The sequence below is a fragment of the Eulemur rufifrons genome, chromosome 17 (assembly GCF_041146395.1).
Source record: "Eulemur rufifrons isolate Redbay chromosome 17, OSU_ERuf_1, whole genome shotgun sequence".
Classification (NCBI taxonomy): domain Eukaryota; kingdom Metazoa; phylum Chordata; class Mammalia; order Primates; family Lemuridae; genus Eulemur; species Eulemur rufifrons.
In genome coordinates, this window is record NC_090999.1 from 23352409 (window position 1) to 23369084 (window position 16676).

The following is a 16676-nucleotide window of genomic DNA, read 5'->3' on the forward strand; positions in this document are numbered from 1 at the left end:
TTTTACAGACAATCCAAAGAGAAAGGAATCAATTTAACTGTGCGTTCTGGGCACCATCCAGTTTCCAAAGACACCATCCGGAGCTGTCTGTGGTCTCCTTGTATTTGTCGGGAGTGTGAAATGAGCCCATCCTGTCATATGCAATCGATCACTTAGCATCAGGACAGTGCTGCTTTATTTCACACAGAAACAAAGTGATGTCACTCCCAGGACTGGAAAACATTTTGCTCAACAGCAGGAGGCCTCTGCTATTTCCCCAGTGATAGATTTCATTTGGACAAACGAGCAGGCAGGATCTCAAGAGCTGCATAATACGTCCTGAGAGGAACGTTTGGGATCTTTCTCCCCTTCCTTTCATTAGCTGCCAGCTTAGCAAAGTGCCTAGAACCCAGAGCCTGGGAAATTCAAAGAACCAGAGGAGGTATGAATGGCTCGTGGACTCCTAACAAACCCTGTCGGAGCAAACAGGCGATTGCCAAGATGAGAAACATTATAAGCCCTGTTGCATCTTTTTTTCCCCTTCCCCCCTGGTCTCCAGTGCTCCTAATGATAACAAAACAATTCCAGGGTAGGGATAATTAGGTTGTCAACCAGATGTCACTGCATTGCCACTACTGAGGCAGGTGAGCTTTCTGGATGAGACCTTGATTTTTGTTTCTCTTGGGGAATGAAGAAACCATGGCAGAGCCACAGCAAACAGTGGAAATCCCAGGGACTTTGCTGTATCCCATTCTTTTTAAGCTTCACTACTGAAAAAAAAATCACTGGGCTTGATTTATTTTTTTCTTTGTGTCATGGTACTAGCTGCCATTCACTCCACTGACAGGGTTTGTCACTTCTGAATTGGCCCCTGGGGAAAAAAAAAGCCCATTTTGTGTTTTAAAACAAATTACCAACAAAAAGCGGCCATATTTAACTTTTCTTTATATCATAAATCAAGAGAAACATATATGCTATTTTCTTGCAAGCTGATGCACTGCTTTCTAAATTCTGTCATCAACTTAAGAAATAATACTGATTCTCCTTCCATAATAATCATCACTAACACTTATTGAGTGCTGACTATGTACTAGGCATAGTTCCAAGGTTTTAGGTGCATTAACTGACTGCAGACTTGCACTAATAGTAGGAGGCAAAGGTTATCATTTCTATCTTCAGCCACAAAAGTAAAGTCATAAAGAAGTGAGGTAACCTTCCAAAGTGAGGTAGCTTCCAAGTTCACGGAAGCTAATGCGGGCAGAGGAAGGATTTGAACCCCTGAGGGCTCAGCCTCCAAAGCCCATGCTCTTACCCATACTGGGCACTGTGTTTTGTGATCCAATGACCTCTCAGAAAGTATTTTTAAAATACACTGCAATCTTCTTAGCTTTCTTGTTTAGAGACCATAAACCCACCTTTATTGCTCATCTACTTAAAAAAAAAATCTTAAAACCATACTCTTACAGTTAGCAACAACCTGAGAAATCCTCTAGTCCCATCTCCCACCAAGAGACAGCATCCCCCTTCACCTCCTCGGCCACTGCCCTCCCACCCCCAGCCACTGCATGAGCACATCAAGTCCCAAGAAAGGCACCACCTGCAAAGTGCCCGCGCACTGCACTGCAGGCAGCTCTAAATGCCAGGAAAGCCCGGCCACACTATAGTGTCCTTTCACTGCTCCTACTTTCGTCATTTGGAGCAAAGAAGAATCTCCTTCTCCTGCTTCCACATGACGGTTCTTTAAAGAGTAGACAGCCTTTGTGTCCCCCCCGGGATTTCTCTTCTACAGGAAACAACATCCCAATTCGTTCTCAGTCTCTGGTTTCATCAGTCTGTCTCCTTGTCGCCCCCCACTGGACACACTTGTGAGTTGCCAAGGTGCCCTTGCAAAGGTATGTCACAGAACTGGGGACAGAGCTCTTGCTATGTCCTTGCCTTAAATCTTGGGTCCTCTGATGAAGCTGGCAGGCCCATGGTGTGACTTCTGTGGCCAGAGAGGGCAGCCTGATCCCAGGTCCTCAGTCTCCCTCTCAAGGAGCCCCTCACAGTTGCTTCATCTAACTTAACCAAATCCAAGCATCTCCAGGATACAGAAAGTGGGGTCCCGTAAGCTCCAGTTGTTTTTCCCTTCAGTTCACGTTGGGAAAAGGGCCATAGAGCTCAAACAAAATTTTGGCCCTATGTTAGTTCATCTGGGGTTGGCTGTAGACCCACATGCACGGCATTTGATAGTTTCGCTTTAGACAGAGAGCGCACAACTGAGTGGAGTGTTGGAATCTCAGGGTTATCGGCTGGTACGTTTCTGAGAAAACAACAAGCAGCACGGTATTTGAAGGACTCCACCATCTTCTTTTGAGAAGTCACTCACACAGAGCATAAGAGTTTTCAAAGTATTGCTCCCAACTGAAAGAAGGCAGCCTCAAGATGACTTGAATTTATTTTTGTGGAAAAAGTCATTCTAGAGAGGATTAGGCTAGACGTCAAATGACTATCACTACTTATGGTCTGAATTCTAAGGCATTGGAATGTTGGCCTTTTTCTTGTGCCCTTATATGTAAGATCTTGCTCTTTTAGATTCCCAGGAAGATATAAAAGAATTCCTGATAATGGTTGGCTGATTAAAAGTTTATCCCTCAGAAGAGTATTTGCATTTAAGTGAGGGACCCTTAAACTTTCAAGGTAGAAACCAATCAACCAACCAACCAAACAGTCATGGTGGACAAATGTCAGATTAGGCATGGGCATAGGACCCACTGCACCACACAGACACTCACCTATGTGTCTACCTGTGCGGCCAACCCTGCTGGTACCTTCCCACTTCCCTTCTTCACAGAGCACGGTTCTACTTGGCCACAGCAGGGACCCACTGAGGCTGCAGGGGCGATGCGGTGGGGGAGTTCTGTACACATTACATGCATTTACTTCATCTTCCAAATAACACAGGATGTGGCACCCATGAGGTAAGTCAGCTGACTGTTACACATGAGGAAATGGCATCATTTAGTTAAATTTGGCACAGTGCCACAAATAGAGATCTTACTAGTTTAGAATGTAGGTATTATTAGTTTAGAATGATGATATTTTGACATGACTTAGGCCAAAGTCCACCTATGGATTATATCAACAAAGGAAAGTTTTATTTTGCATAAACAAAATTTCAGGGACTTGTGGGAAGGACTTTAGAGAACTAGCCCTTGTAGGACACTGTGAAGCATCCTTGGGATCTCAGCTCTCCTTGGGCAGGAAGTGTACTGGCCTATGAGTCATTAGTCTGGCCTCAAGACTTGGCCCTTCTCTTTGTCTCTAATGCCTCATCCGTACACTGAGAAGCATCAATGCCCACATCCCTTCCAACCTCAATTCCAGGATGCGTTAATTTCATGGCGAGTAGATGTAGCCAGTAGATCATACCTCCTAAGAGCTTACCTTCCTTTAGTTATCTTATACAATGAATGAATTTCTCTTTAAACATTCTACAGGTTGAGCTAGCCAGACTACTCCAGTTCCTTCCAAGGTAGTGTGATTTTATTCTCCCAAAACATCTGTCAAATAGAAAATGTTCATTTTCCTAGAAAAAACTTCCAAATGAGCTCCCTGAGGTTTTAATCTTGGGTCTCTTCCAAGTAAAATTACAGGCCCAGTGTTTTTGTGTCTTTCTGTCCTGGGCCCCGAGGAGGAACCCAACAGGGACAAAGTCCTCCTAGAAATGCACTTCTAGAAGACACACAAGCCTTGTAGCAAGACCTAGCTCTCACCCACTGTGAATTCGTTTGATTGTTAATAATTAACTCTGGAACTCCTAGCAGGGGCAATCACACTAGTAGAAGGAAGGGATTCTACTTGTACACACACTGCTGAGAATTACAAGTGGAGGCTCATCAAGGAACTAGAGCAGTTTTATTTAGCTTGCACTGGGTGTCTTTGTTTGAGACCAGTCTGGTGATTGCTTGTGGTGAGGGGCTGGGTGGCAGGAGGGGAGTCGTGATTGAATTTTGCTGCATCTGTGTCTGTTCAGGGTTGAAAGGGACCTCAGAGATCGCAGAGCTCAAAACACCCATTGAGACTTGCCGGGCTCCTCTGTCTAGCAGACAGGACGTGTGCTGTCCTCTACGCTAGCCAATCGACAGATGTGGATCTACAGCATTTGAAATGTGGCGGGTCCAAATTGATGTACGCTGTCAGTGTAAAATACACACCGGACTTCAAAGACTTAGCATGAAAAAGGGAAAGGAATATATCTCACTAATAACTATATTATCACACATTGAAATGATATTTGGGATATATTGGAACAAATAAGATATTAAAGTTAATTGCACCTATTTATTTTTTGCTAGAAAGTTTAAAATTACATTTATGGCTCACCTGTTATTTCTATTGGGTGGGGCTGGTATAACAAGTGCAAATAACCTCTCCTGGAGGTTCTCCCCGCCCTCCCCCATAACATTGACCTGATGCTCATCAAGACTGGCTGTCATGCTGCCTGGTGCTGCCAAACCATCTAGACTACAACTTAATCTAGCCTCATCCTGGAGAGATCTTAGAGGACACACCTTCTTTACTAAGAGGAGCCACTGATGCCATACTGAGGGCTCAGTTTACCCAGAGGAAGCGGCTCTTCTTTAAGACCCCGACAGGAGCTCGTTCTAATCAGGGCACCTGGCCCTTTAAGTCAAAGGTGATGGGGTGACGGAGAGGGTGGGAGAGCCAGTGTAAATACCATGCCACCCATGCTAGGGTGGCCCTGGCTAACTTATTTTGCCCCACTCTTGATTAAACAGTTAGTTTCTAGTATCAGATATAAAAGATATTCTTGCTTAAAAATCCCTTTGATCCACTAAAAAGTCGTTCACACCGGGAAGATAAGCACTACTATTCGGCAGCTGCTGCACGTGTCTCCCCGCCTCTGTGAGGAACCCGCCTGCTCTCAAGAATCAGATCCTTGGTCCTGCTGGGCGGGGTTGTTGCCAGCCTACAACAGGGCACCCACGGTGGCATGTGGCCAGGATATTCTGAGGGTGATTGGAGGCAGCTGGTGTGCAGCAGGCAGCGCACCAAGCCAGCGGTCAGGGTCCTGGCTCTTCTACTCGGCAGCTGGAAGACCACGCGCAAGCCAGATTCCTTATCTGTAAAATGGGTATGAGAATGTCTACTTCAGAAGGCTGTGTGAGGAGTGGTGTAAGTGCTCTGATGCTATGAACAGATGAAGGATCACAATTATTAATGGAATAGGTCCCAGGTGGGAGTCAAGACACCTGAGTTCTAGGTTCCTTGTCCAACATTAACTCTCTGACTGTAAGTCTCTTAACTCCTCAGTCTTAGATTCCTTCTCTACAAAATGGATTGGACTGGATTCTGAAGATTCCTTTCAGCATGAAGAGTCTATGATTTCCATGACTCCAAGTCCCTCAAGTAATAGAGGAAAAAGAGGAAACTGAGCCAAGAAAGGTCAAACCACTTGTCCGAGGTCACACAGCCTTAAGACAGCAGCATCAGAGCAGGCATCCTTCCTCCCAGGCTAGGATTTTCCTCCTGGAGCACGGAAGCCTCTCTGTTCACCCAGAGAAACAAGATATAGGAAGTCAAGAGGCAAGAGGGAGAAAGCTCCACTGCTTTGGCCATGGAGGTCAGGGAGTCTATGCTTCTGAGATGGATCAATCAGTGGCAAAGCCAGCCCCATCAGATCCTCTCTGTGGACAACAAATCTTCTGGTATCTTCCCCAACATAGACTGCACATCCCCACTCACTTCTGTCCTTGGCAGCACAGCTCAACTTTGGCCTACTGTGTTAGTCACCTCCTTTGCAAGCAGGTGCTGCGGCGGCCGCCCAGAGCTGTCCGGGGCTCATGGAGAAGAAACTTGCTGTGCCAGAAAGCTTTTCCAAGAGGCCGCTGGGCTCTCTGGGTTTGGCTCTTGCTAATGTCAGCAGCTTGCTTTCTGATATTTCCTTTTATTCTTCTTCACCTGGAGTTCATTTTGGGCCACCTGATTTGTTTAACCATCAGACAAACAATCAACATACCTTATCTATTTTTTAAAGGGCTGATTCTAAGGTAAACCGAGGTGAGCAGACACACTGCTCAGCTGCTCCTCCGGCAGGGCAGCCCTGGGTCTTGCTTCTCCCTGGGCTGCAAACTTAGGGTTCCACTTACCTGAACCTCAGTTTTCCCACTGCCATCATGTTTCCTCAGTGCCTTTGCTCTTGCACGGGGCTCCTTCTGCCAGGAACACACTCCCCAGCGTGCTCCTCCTCCCAACTTTACCTTCAAGTTCAGGCATCCAGTCCTGAGGAATTCTTCCCATGTCAGCCCAGCTGGGCTCTGGGCCTCTCGTGCAGGCCCCTGCCTGCTGACCCACAGTCAGATGCTTGCTGGCACCATCACCGGTCCATGTGCCGTCTCACCCACAAGCTTAGTGAGGACAAGGACTATGTTTCATTCATCTTTGTATTGCCAAGACCTATCCTGTTATATAATCATGCTCAGCCAACCAATGTTGAGAGAGGATAAGAGTGAAGGGATGACCCAAAATTGAACATTATAAATGTAAGGGCCCAGCTTGAGGCTCTGTCATGAGTATCTGTTCTTTAATGCCCCTGGTCAGGGCTCCTCGTGCAAGAGCTAGTGCCGACCTCTGCATGCCATTGCCAGCTCTGTCTCACCTCCTAACACCCCAGGGACCTCAGCATATTTAGATGTGCTCCAATGTCTATGGCTAAGAAATATACGGTGAGTGGAAAGAAAGGGCAGACAGTAAGAAAAAAGGAGCTCAGTCCAGAGAGGATTCTGGAAAGACAGAGAGAAGTAGTACGAATGACAGAAGAAGAGGGAGAGGGTTTGTGTGGTAAGTGTGTCATATCCCCGGACAGATCAACACAGTCCAGGGCTTTCTTTTCTCTTTCTCTCCACTACTGCCAAACACTGGCATTTGCCCTGGATTTTCATGACCAGTTCCCCCCATGCATGAAGGCAAATGCAAATGAGCAAGAAAATAAGATGAAAATTCTTTTCTGGTTAGCACCCAAATAGCAGATGCCCCATGAAAACAGATTCTTGGGAGACACAGACACTGTATCTTTCTCATAGAAATTTTTGGATATGGAGAACTTAATGGTAGGAGCTCTGCTCCTCTCTGGAGTCCACACGTGTAAGATGGCCAGGTGCAGCAGAAGTGGCCAGATGCTGATGGGTTAGGAGAGGCCAGCTGTCCCCAAGGCTGATGCTGCACTGAGATATGAGTCTGATTCTTCCCAGCTTGTGTTTCCAGTTAGTGGAACTTGTTTGGCCACTCCTGATGCCCTGTGTTTGAAGAGTCTGAGGCTGGCACATTCTGAGCTCACAGAATCACCACTGGGCCTTTCTCCCCACAGATGGGTCCTCCTTCTTCAGTGATGCCATTTAGGAGGCTTCAAGGTGGGAAGGAAGCTACTCCTTGCCCAACCCAACACTCTCATCTCTACCATCCTCGTCTAATTAACTGTCTGGAGTGACCCTCAACTCCCCTAGTTATGAGCAAACAGCAGTGGGGAAGAGGAGCAAGATGTGTGTCTCTGGATGCACCCCACCCTGAAAAACAGCCTTTGGGCAAAGCAGTCCCCAAATTCTTTCTGTTAGGCAACAAATTCTCAAGAGCTTTCTACCCTTGTGCTGACAGTATAAGTCATGTGAACACAAACATGGGTAGGATACAAACAGATCCAAAGCAAAGCACTCTAGCATCTTACTGGGCTCATTCACTGTCTTCATCACACCAAGAGAAAGTGACATGGGTACTATGCCCTGGGAGAGAACCTTATTTGAAGTTGTGACCTTGCACCACGACTCAGGCCTGGGTGATAAGGTCTCTTTTGCAAGGGGGGGCACCACTGAGATGGTAAACTCTGGCATATTTCTATTGATCCTGCAATTTTTAGCTGACTTTCCAGCTCCTCTGGAGAGCTACCCGCCTCCACCCAGATTGCTGGCTGCACCCCTCAGGCTGGGCTCCCATAAGAACAGTGGGCTGCTGCTGTTGCTGCACAGATGTTCTCTCCTCTCAAATGTGAACATCTGGAGGGCACAGCTGGCTCATCTTCTTCCCACAGCTGTTTCTTAGCACCCGAATCCCCCAGCTTGCTTTTCCCACTGCACGGAGGTTGTGTGGGCTAATTCTGCTGCCTTGTGATTGGGCTGAAAGATGAGTGCATGGAGAGCTGGGTTCTGACCCTGCAGCAAGAATGTCCTTTTTATCTGGTATGTTAGATTGACAAGCATCGCCCTTGGTTTTCCTGCCTCCTAAAGCTGGGCTCTGGTTCTGTCCACAGAGCATCTCCCAAGTCAGGTGCAGAAGGTGGCAAGAGAAATGCATTCCTGGTTGAGGAGGTGAGTGTGCTGGCAAGCTTTATCCCACCCCGTGGCATGGAGGATTCAACTGAGCATGGAGCTCAGACATGCCCGAGATAACTGGCTCAGGGACAGCAAAGCCACTGGTCTCCTGGTGTCTGGGAACACTTGCTTTTTAGAAAAGGTTTTGGAGGTTTCATTGGCTCAATAAATATTTACTGGATGCCTACCATATGCCATGTGTTTGGCTTTCAGGATGAAGCTGACGTGGTTCCCGCCCTCATGACATTCTGTCTATAAGATTGGGAAAGGCTGGTGCAGTTCAGTGATGGACAGGCCTCTCTCGTTGAGCCTTAGCGGCACGACCCCTGCCTTGCCCCAGTTAAGGCCTCTGTGCCTGTCTCTCTAGCTTGTTTTTCCACTACTCCAAAACCTTCCCCTTCTTGCTTTTATCTTGTCCTGTCTCCCTTGCTGCTTTTCCTTCATCCACCCTTCCCATTGTTCCTGCCTCTTTGCTTGCTGAAAATTCCACCCAGATGGATAAACAGACTGTGGTGCATGCACACAATAGAATATTACTCAGTGCTACAAAGAGATAGCCCATCAAGCCATGCATGGAGGAACCTTAAAAAACATATTGCTACGCGAAAGGAGCCAGTCTGAGAAGGCTACAGTCTGTGTGGTTCCAACTACACGACATCCCAGAAAAGGCATAACTACAGAGACAGTAAAAAGATCAGCAGTTGCCAGGGATTTGGGGGCAGGGAAGGAGGCATGAACAGGTGGAACACAGGGAATTTTTTAGGCAGTGAAACTATTCTGTATGATACTGTAATGACGAATACATGTCATTAGGTATTGTTAAAACTCATAAAATTGCACAACACGAAGTGTCAACCATGTAAACCATGGACTTTAGTTGATAATAATATATCACTATTTGTTCATCATCATAAATACACCACAGTAACACAAGCTCTTCATAATAAGGAAACTGTGTGGGGAACAGTGGGTCTATGGGAACTTGCTGCACTTTCTGTCCATTTTTTTCTGTAAACCTAAGGCTGCTGCAAAAATGAAGTTTGCTAAAAAAAAAATATCAGCCTGAATCACCCCGACCTCACCCTGGCATAGGCTCCAGCATCTCTTCAGAGCTCCCCATTTGGCCTCCCTCTACCTTCCAGTGAGATCCAGAGATGTTCCCAATTCCACACTGATGCAGCCTCCATGTCTCCCAGCGACTTTTGTCCCCACAAGGACTGATCTGTCCTGTGACCATGCCAGTGAGTTACTGTGCTGACCTTTTGATCTTCGCTCCCATGCCTGGCCCACACGCTCTGCCCTGGAACTCCTGGCATCTCCAGCAAACCTCCACATTGGCCTTTTGAGTTAACGTGCTGTCCCCTTGCCCACCTCTTGTTAAAACATGAACTGGCCATAAGACGCTTTTTGCCACCACTGATATCCCAATCATACCCATCCCTGCCTTTTCATTCCCAGTCCCAGACAAGAAACCTGCAAGTAAAGAATCTGACAGAGAGCAGTGACAGGTGGCTGGAGTCTCTCACCTGTGGCCTTTCTGTGGTCCTCCACCTCACGCACGATCCTGGCTAGCACCTGCCACATCTTGTTAGGTGTCTTAGAGGCAAGGGGCCTGCGGTGACATCTTCCCCTGCATTTCCTGCACTGCCAAGGAGAACGCTGAGGCTCTAACCAGTCACGTTTTTACAACCACTCACCGGGTACTGACCCTGTTAATCATTGATCAGCACATTGGAGCACACAGGGTTTTTATCAGTACTCATGGGGATGGGGAAGGCAAGGCGACCCCTCGCTGAAAAACCCCAGGACACACTTTGTTTCAGGTGGTGCCAGGGCCAGAGCTTGTGGTGAGGGGAAAGCTAGCTCACATGTGTCTGTGGGTTGGGCTGGGAGTGGAGGGGTGGAGAGAGGACCTTGGTCTTTAACAGGCTCTCAGCAAAAATTGAAAACTGATTTAGAAAGAAAATGCTAATTCTCAAGCTTCCAGGAAAAGCACTCCATCAACTCGTGTGAAATATAGCAGTGGTCCCCAACCTTTTTGGCACCAGTGACCAGTTTCATGGAAGACAATTTTCCCAGGGACTGGGGGCGGGGGTGGGGGTGGGGCCCTGGGGTGGGGCTGGGCAGGAGGAGGCGGAGCTCAGGCCCTGTTTTCCTAACAGGCCACAGCCAGTAAGTGGCCATGGCCCAGGGGTTGGGGACAGCAGAAGTATAGGATCTGATAAAGACCAAGAGACTGGTTCATTCTGATACCATATTCAACAGTCCTGTACTGAACCCGCACTCCATGGAAGGCCACGCTGGGCAGTGTGGGCTCAATCCTGTAGGCTGTGAAGAGCCACTAGGTTTTCTGGGAAAGAAGGTAACAAGTGCTTAGGGCAAGATAAAAGGAAAGGGATAGTAAAGGGCAAATAAAGTAGAGGAAAAGCAGAGGGAATGAAAAATAGCCCTATTTTCTTAAAGGTTCTCATGCGCATGCTGTCTGCCCACTGAGAACCCTGGCCGCACCTGGAGAAGGCGGTGCCTGTGACAGCAAGCACCACTGGGCATCTTCGAGGCCGACCGCGACTCCCGCCGAAGGACTTCTCCCAAGCCTTACTCCACTGGCCGGGGCATTGGAAGGACAGTGAATACAAGGCAGAGGGCAGGCTGGGACCTCAGGGAGCAAGAGCAGAATAAGGACCCCTGCTGGTAGGGACTGCCTCCTCAGGGAGACTGTTCCTGCCCAAATCCTCCCCTCCGTCACCCAGGCTACATGAGGATTGCGGGCAGGGGAGAAGCACCCAATTCCCGCCTGGGGACTGGCAGCAGCCCCAAGCCATGGGCAGGACACCACTGTGTTTGCAAACTGGGCTGGGTGAAGATTACTCAAGACTTTCCCTGAGGAAATGCGTCTGGGGCATCCTAATCAGTTCAGCTGCTGTGATAAAGCGTTGTGGGCTGGCGGGCTCACAGACAGCAGAAGCTTACCCCTCACAGCTCTGGGGGCTAGAGCTCTGAGCTCAGGGCGCCAGCACGGGCAGGCTCTGCGTGGGGCCCTCTTCAGGGCTGCAGACTGCTGACCTCTCATTCTATCCTCACGTGGCAGAATGAGAAGAAAGAACACTGGCGCCCCTTTTATAAGGGCACTAATTCCATTCACGAGGGCTCCATCCTCATGACCTAATCACCACTCCCCCCTCACCCCCCGCCCCAAAGGCTCCATTTTACTGGGGCTTAGTTTGGAGGAGACGCAACATTCAGTCCATTTCAGGGGTAGAAATGTGTAGGTCCTTGGGAACCACTTTCTCCTGACTCTGTTTTTAAAATCCAAGTAAATCAGTTTGCCAAGGACTTCAGCCATGATGAGGGGTCACAAGTCACAAGTAGGGAAGTAGGAAAAATGAGGTTGGCTCTACCTGTGCTTGTAGGATAGGGGGATGCACAGGCTTATTGGAAATGTTTGAAACCACAGTCTTTTATGTCTTTGTTTTTCCTTCTGTGAACATTAGTCAACCACAGGGTCAACTCCTCCCCTTCTGGCTGCTTCCCCAGGTCTACCCAAGTGCTGGGCTTCCCTGTGGGAGGGGTCCCTCATTGCTCGATCTGGGAGTGACCCCTGGATTAGGGCTCAGGGGGATGATTATGACTTAGCAGGATTTCGCCTGTGCTGGGTTTGCATCAGTGCCATCACTCCTCAGCTTGGCTGCTTCTGTCACTCACGCCAGCCCCTCATCCCGCCTGTTCAGTCCTTGAGGCTGGAGAGGACCTGCAGGGCCTAAGTCTGGGTGGAGGCCGACGATGAGCCAACTAACCTGGTACCATCCCCAAAAGAGCACTCTCTGGCCTGTGGCTGAGACCCACTGCCCCAGGGAAGCCTCCACCTCCAGCGACTGCTGCTCAGAGCGTGCCCCTGAGTAAATCTGCAGCCTGGAGCACAGCTCCAAGACGGCAAGGGTCAGGGTCTCCTCCCCACTTGGGTTTGTCACCTTGGTCCTGCATCAGCCCCTACAGGTACTTCTTGGACGTGCAACAGCATGAAGAGGACTGAGCCCAAGGAGCGATTCCCACCCTGGTTAGAGGGAAACCCACCTGGCCTGACAGAGGTGGACAGTCCCGGAGTGCTGTGCTGTGGTTGTGCTGGAAGGGTTCCTCCAGCCAGCCACCAATCCTGCTTCTAACAGCCTGCAGCCTCCCTCCAGACCCCCAGTGACAAGGCAGCCCTGCTCTACTTCAGCAATTTGCCAATGCCGCTGGCAGTTTATCATCCCCCCGTAGACATCTCAGGGCCCCCGTGAGTGCCAGGCTGAGGGCAGGGACATTGAGAAGCCTTGTCCTGAGAAGGCTCCCTTTTCCTGTTCCAACGGTGCTGGCCCTGAGCACTATCAGAGTATCACTTAGCAAAGCCACCTCACCCTTGCCAAGGCAAACAAACTGAACACCTTATAATGTGCCCTTGACTCTAAGGAACATTCCCCCAGTTCTGAGTGCAGCTGCAAAGCTGATAACCTTCAGCTGGCATTGGCTCCTACAAGATGCTTACAGGATTCTGGGTTTTTTAAATCTCATTGAATGGCCCGGACAGACATTGGCATTTTTCACGTTTTCTCTTTGCCTCTCTCTTTCCTCAGATGTAAGAGTGAGAATTCCTGGCCCTAGTTTCTTTGCTCCTGCATTTAGTAAACTGGCTGTTTAATCTTATTTGATTTGATTTTATGTTTTGTTATTTGCAGTTAAGCAGATGACACCAGTCCTATAAACAGAAAAATATTTTGGCTGCCGAAAGAAATTTTTGTGTTGGTTTCTACCACTTGGTCTTTGTTCTCTCTTTCCTCCCAACCCTCTTCACCACCAAAAAGTCTGTAACACCTGCCTGGTTTCGGTCATAAAGTTGGTCACGAGGACTGTGCTTCCAGCCGCTGTGTCAGTGTCTCAGCCGGGCCGTGCGTCCTCAGTGCTCCCTAGGTAAGCTGTTAGTCCATGATCTGCTTAGGACAAGAAGCCTGCAGTCCTCCCATGGCTGGCTGATCCCACCTCCCTAAAGCTTTTGTTCTTAAATGACAACCACTGGTACAATAACAACAGCCAAGGTCAAAGGGGCTGAAGATGAGCTGTCCGCCTGTGCCAGCCTGGATTTACAGCTCTCCCGAGCTGGCCACTGAGAAAGCAGGGTCCCTTGGCAGGATGCTCTTGCGTTGGACCAGAGCTTCTCCTTTGAAGCAGGAAAGACAAGGATGCCGCTCGGAGCCCCCAACCTCAGCAAAATGTTCCAGAGGCTCATGCAGTTCCCAAATCTGTGGGTTTTTCTTAAGGATAAAGAAATGCTAAATGCAGATCAGCAGAGAGACAGAATTCAACACAGACCCCATTTCTTTCCTCCCCCTGAGCCAAGCTGTGTAATTTTGTGGGCATTTTCAGTTTAAGGCATCCCACATGTGAAAGTGGTTAGATTGTAAGACAGGTAACATACCTGGTGGAAGGACAAGTGCCATTTTCTGAAAGGAACAGCTGTGATCTGCTTTGTGGCACCACCTGGCTCAGAATGATAATAATAATTCTCACGATCTCCTGTGATTATGGCAGAAATGTTTTCAAGATGCCATTTTATAGCTATAAATTTACCTTAAAGGGGTGAAATTTAGGGGAAATTCTTTAAAAAGTTTTTAAAACCATTTCCTTCAAAGATTGAAATTTGAAAGAAAAAAACCCCAACTCATCTGAAATGTATTTTCCCCCTTTACAGTTACCCTTTATAATTATCTAAATAAAATCTTGTTATTAAGTGAGCAAAACAATGACCACATAATTTATCTTGATATTCCCAAATAAAGTGATAGTAAATCTGTAAAGGACACTGAAAATTAATATTTTATATATTGCAATTTCCATATTTTAGTGTTCCCTTCTTTCTCATAGATTCCAAATTTGTACACTAAAGCATCAAAAATTCCCTAAATATGATATCTATCATCACAACTAAATAGAAACTGAGGACTGAACGAATATAGGTGAAAAAATGCTTTGATAAACTGTCAAAAAATAAAATGTAGGAATTAGTGTTGGTCAGTATGGCCCCTACCGAAGTGTGGATGTGAGTTCTAGAAAATACGAGACGTCTTTCCTGCCAGCACAGTCCTCCGAGCCCTGCGTGGCTCTGATGATTGGCAAGAAAGAAAAGGCAGCCCAGGACAAGGGGTGGCTCTTTGAAACTGGCTGGTGGTCTGGGGCATGTTCTGGCAATGTCCTGGACGTATCTCCCAGAGCCTCATCTTCTTCCTTTGTAAAATGAGGATAGAAATCTTTCACAGGGCTATCATGAGGTTTAGAGATAATATACTTAACGTACCTGTCCCATACCCCAAGTACCAAGGAGGTACCTAATAAATGGCAGCTTTCATGATAGTCATGACTTTGGACACAAAGACAAATCAATTCCGTCTTGACCACAAGCTGCCCCAGAACCTGCTCTCTGAAAGCCCAGATCTTTCCTTTGCAGAGTACTTCATCTTCAGATCTTTTATCCTTCTTGCACTGTTCATAAGGCCCTACTTTTTTCTTCCAATTTATAACTGTATAGCACTAGCAAATTCTATGGCTCAACACACAGACCTAGAGATGAGTTCTGTCTCTACCAACTTGTGTAACTTTGGGCAATTCTCTTAAGCTCCCTGAACCCTAGCTTCTTCATTAAATGGGAAAAGTAAAGATAGTAGTGAAAATTATGAAGATTAAAAGCAATAAATGCATGTAAAGTTATTAGAATGGTATCTGTGCTTGTTCTAGCCTTGGAGAGTAACTCCTTTTCCTCACACATAATAAATCTTTGATGTTTAACTTCCAACAAACATTGAGCCCTAGTAAGGGATTTGAAGGCTACAGATATTCAAAACACAGGAGATGACTGGTAAAACCATAATGTTTGAGTCATATTGTAAGAATATATTTAACATTTGCATTTCCAAGGAAAATGATACACTATCCATTTGGTGTGTAAAGTAAGAAGACAGCCTTAAGGCCTGTTTGGATGTTATTAATATCAATGCATATAAAGAAGCACTTGCAAGACCTGTCTGTCCTGTTCTGACTTCAGCCTACACGCCAGCGTCTTTTCCATTTTCTCCATGAAGATTTAAACAAAACCAAACCACCAATATTTACCAGGGACATAATCTGTATTTTAGATTTATTGCCTTTAACTTTCAATGTTTTGGATAGCAAATACAATTGCAGCATTTGAAGCATCTCAGAGGTCTCAGTCCAATCCAGTAATATTCTTTGCAGGTCTTTCTAGAACTTTTTACCCTTAAGAGCGGGAGGCTACTCAGTTCCAAATGTCTGATATCAAATAGCCATGAATGGGCAAAGAAAAAGGTATTTGGAGACATGATGGGGTGAGTTCCCTTCACTCCTTGACCTCAAGACCTGTGTTATCATTGATATTAACCTTTTCAGTTTCAAACCTGGCCAGTTACCTAACCTATTCTGGAAGGCAGCTTTACTCTCCAATACTGGCATCAGTAGAACCCAGACAAATGCACAAAGACCTCTGGATCAAGAGAGTGTAAAGTATTGTAGTTAGAAACAGAGACTCTGCAGCCAGATTGTCTGGGATCACTACCAGCTGTGCGGCGTTGGACATGTTACTTAATTTCTTTATGCTTCAGTTTCCTCATCTGTAAGGTGGAGATGATAATAAGAGAAACTACCAACTGCTTCTCACAGGTAATTTATATATTTCCATTGAGAGATCTTTGGACAAATACGGTGCAGTGGTCATTAGCATTTGGAGGGACAAGTGCAATGTAGAAAATCATGGCCTTTGAATCAACAGACCTGAGTTCACATTCTCTACTGACTGGGACTCCCCCAAATCACAGACCAAACCACTTAGCACAGCATTCAAGGCTTTTTACAATCTGACCCCAACCTACTTTTTTGGCCATACTTGCTGTCACCTCCTACTTCTCTTTGTGCTCTGCCCATCAGACTATTTGCAATTTCCTACAGTACCAGGGACACCAACTCACTGTAAGTTTGTGTGTGCTATTTCCTCTGGCAGGATTGCCTCCTTCTCTCTTCCAATGTGTTCGTTAACTGCTGCCCCTTCTGGCTGTGACAGCGTTACGGCTGTCTCCTCCACTGGACTGTCGCAGAGAATGGTCGCCTTTTCATACTGGTGTCTGGTATAGTGCCCGGCACATCGTGGGCAGACAACACTGTTTGAAAGTGATTGAGAGATTAAATGAATGTATTTTAGTTAAGTTTCTTAAGAATGGTGAACATGCCTGGTGCCTCCTCCAGGAAGCTGAGGGGCTGGAGGGGACAGTGAGTCCCTGGCCTGCTGCTCGCCCCATC

At 47.1% G+C, this 16676-nt stretch overlaps 1 protein-coding gene and 1 long non-coding RNA gene across 4 annotated transcripts in view; one reads left to right on the plus strand and one right to left on the minus strand.

The window, feature by feature from the left end:
• The window catches only part of LOC138398322 (uncharacterized), a 32842-nt gene extending 22980 nt beyond the window's left edge, over window positions 1-9862 (plus strand). Inside the window, exons 2-3 of the long non-coding RNA XR_011235945.1 lie at window positions 8282-8339; window positions 8556-9862. This is a non-coding gene — a long non-coding RNA (uncharacterized lncRNA). The remainder of the gene's footprint in view (window positions 1-8281; window positions 8340-8555) is intronic.
• The window catches only part of PRLR (prolactin receptor), a 104945-nt gene extending 94579 nt beyond the window's left edge, over window positions 1-10366 (minus strand). The window contains exon 1 of one of the 3 annotated variants that reach the window (XM_069492674.1): window positions 9869-10366. In XM_069492674.1, the coding sequence (XP_069348775.1) occupies window positions 9869-9926 (58 nt within the window). In that variant the 5' untranslated portion in view covers window positions 9927-10366. The remainder of the gene's footprint in view (window positions 1-9868) is intronic. The other 2 variants (XM_069492671.1, XM_069492672.1) reach the window with 2 other exon arrangements.
• Between the last annotated feature and the right edge of the window lie 6310 nt (window positions 10367-16676).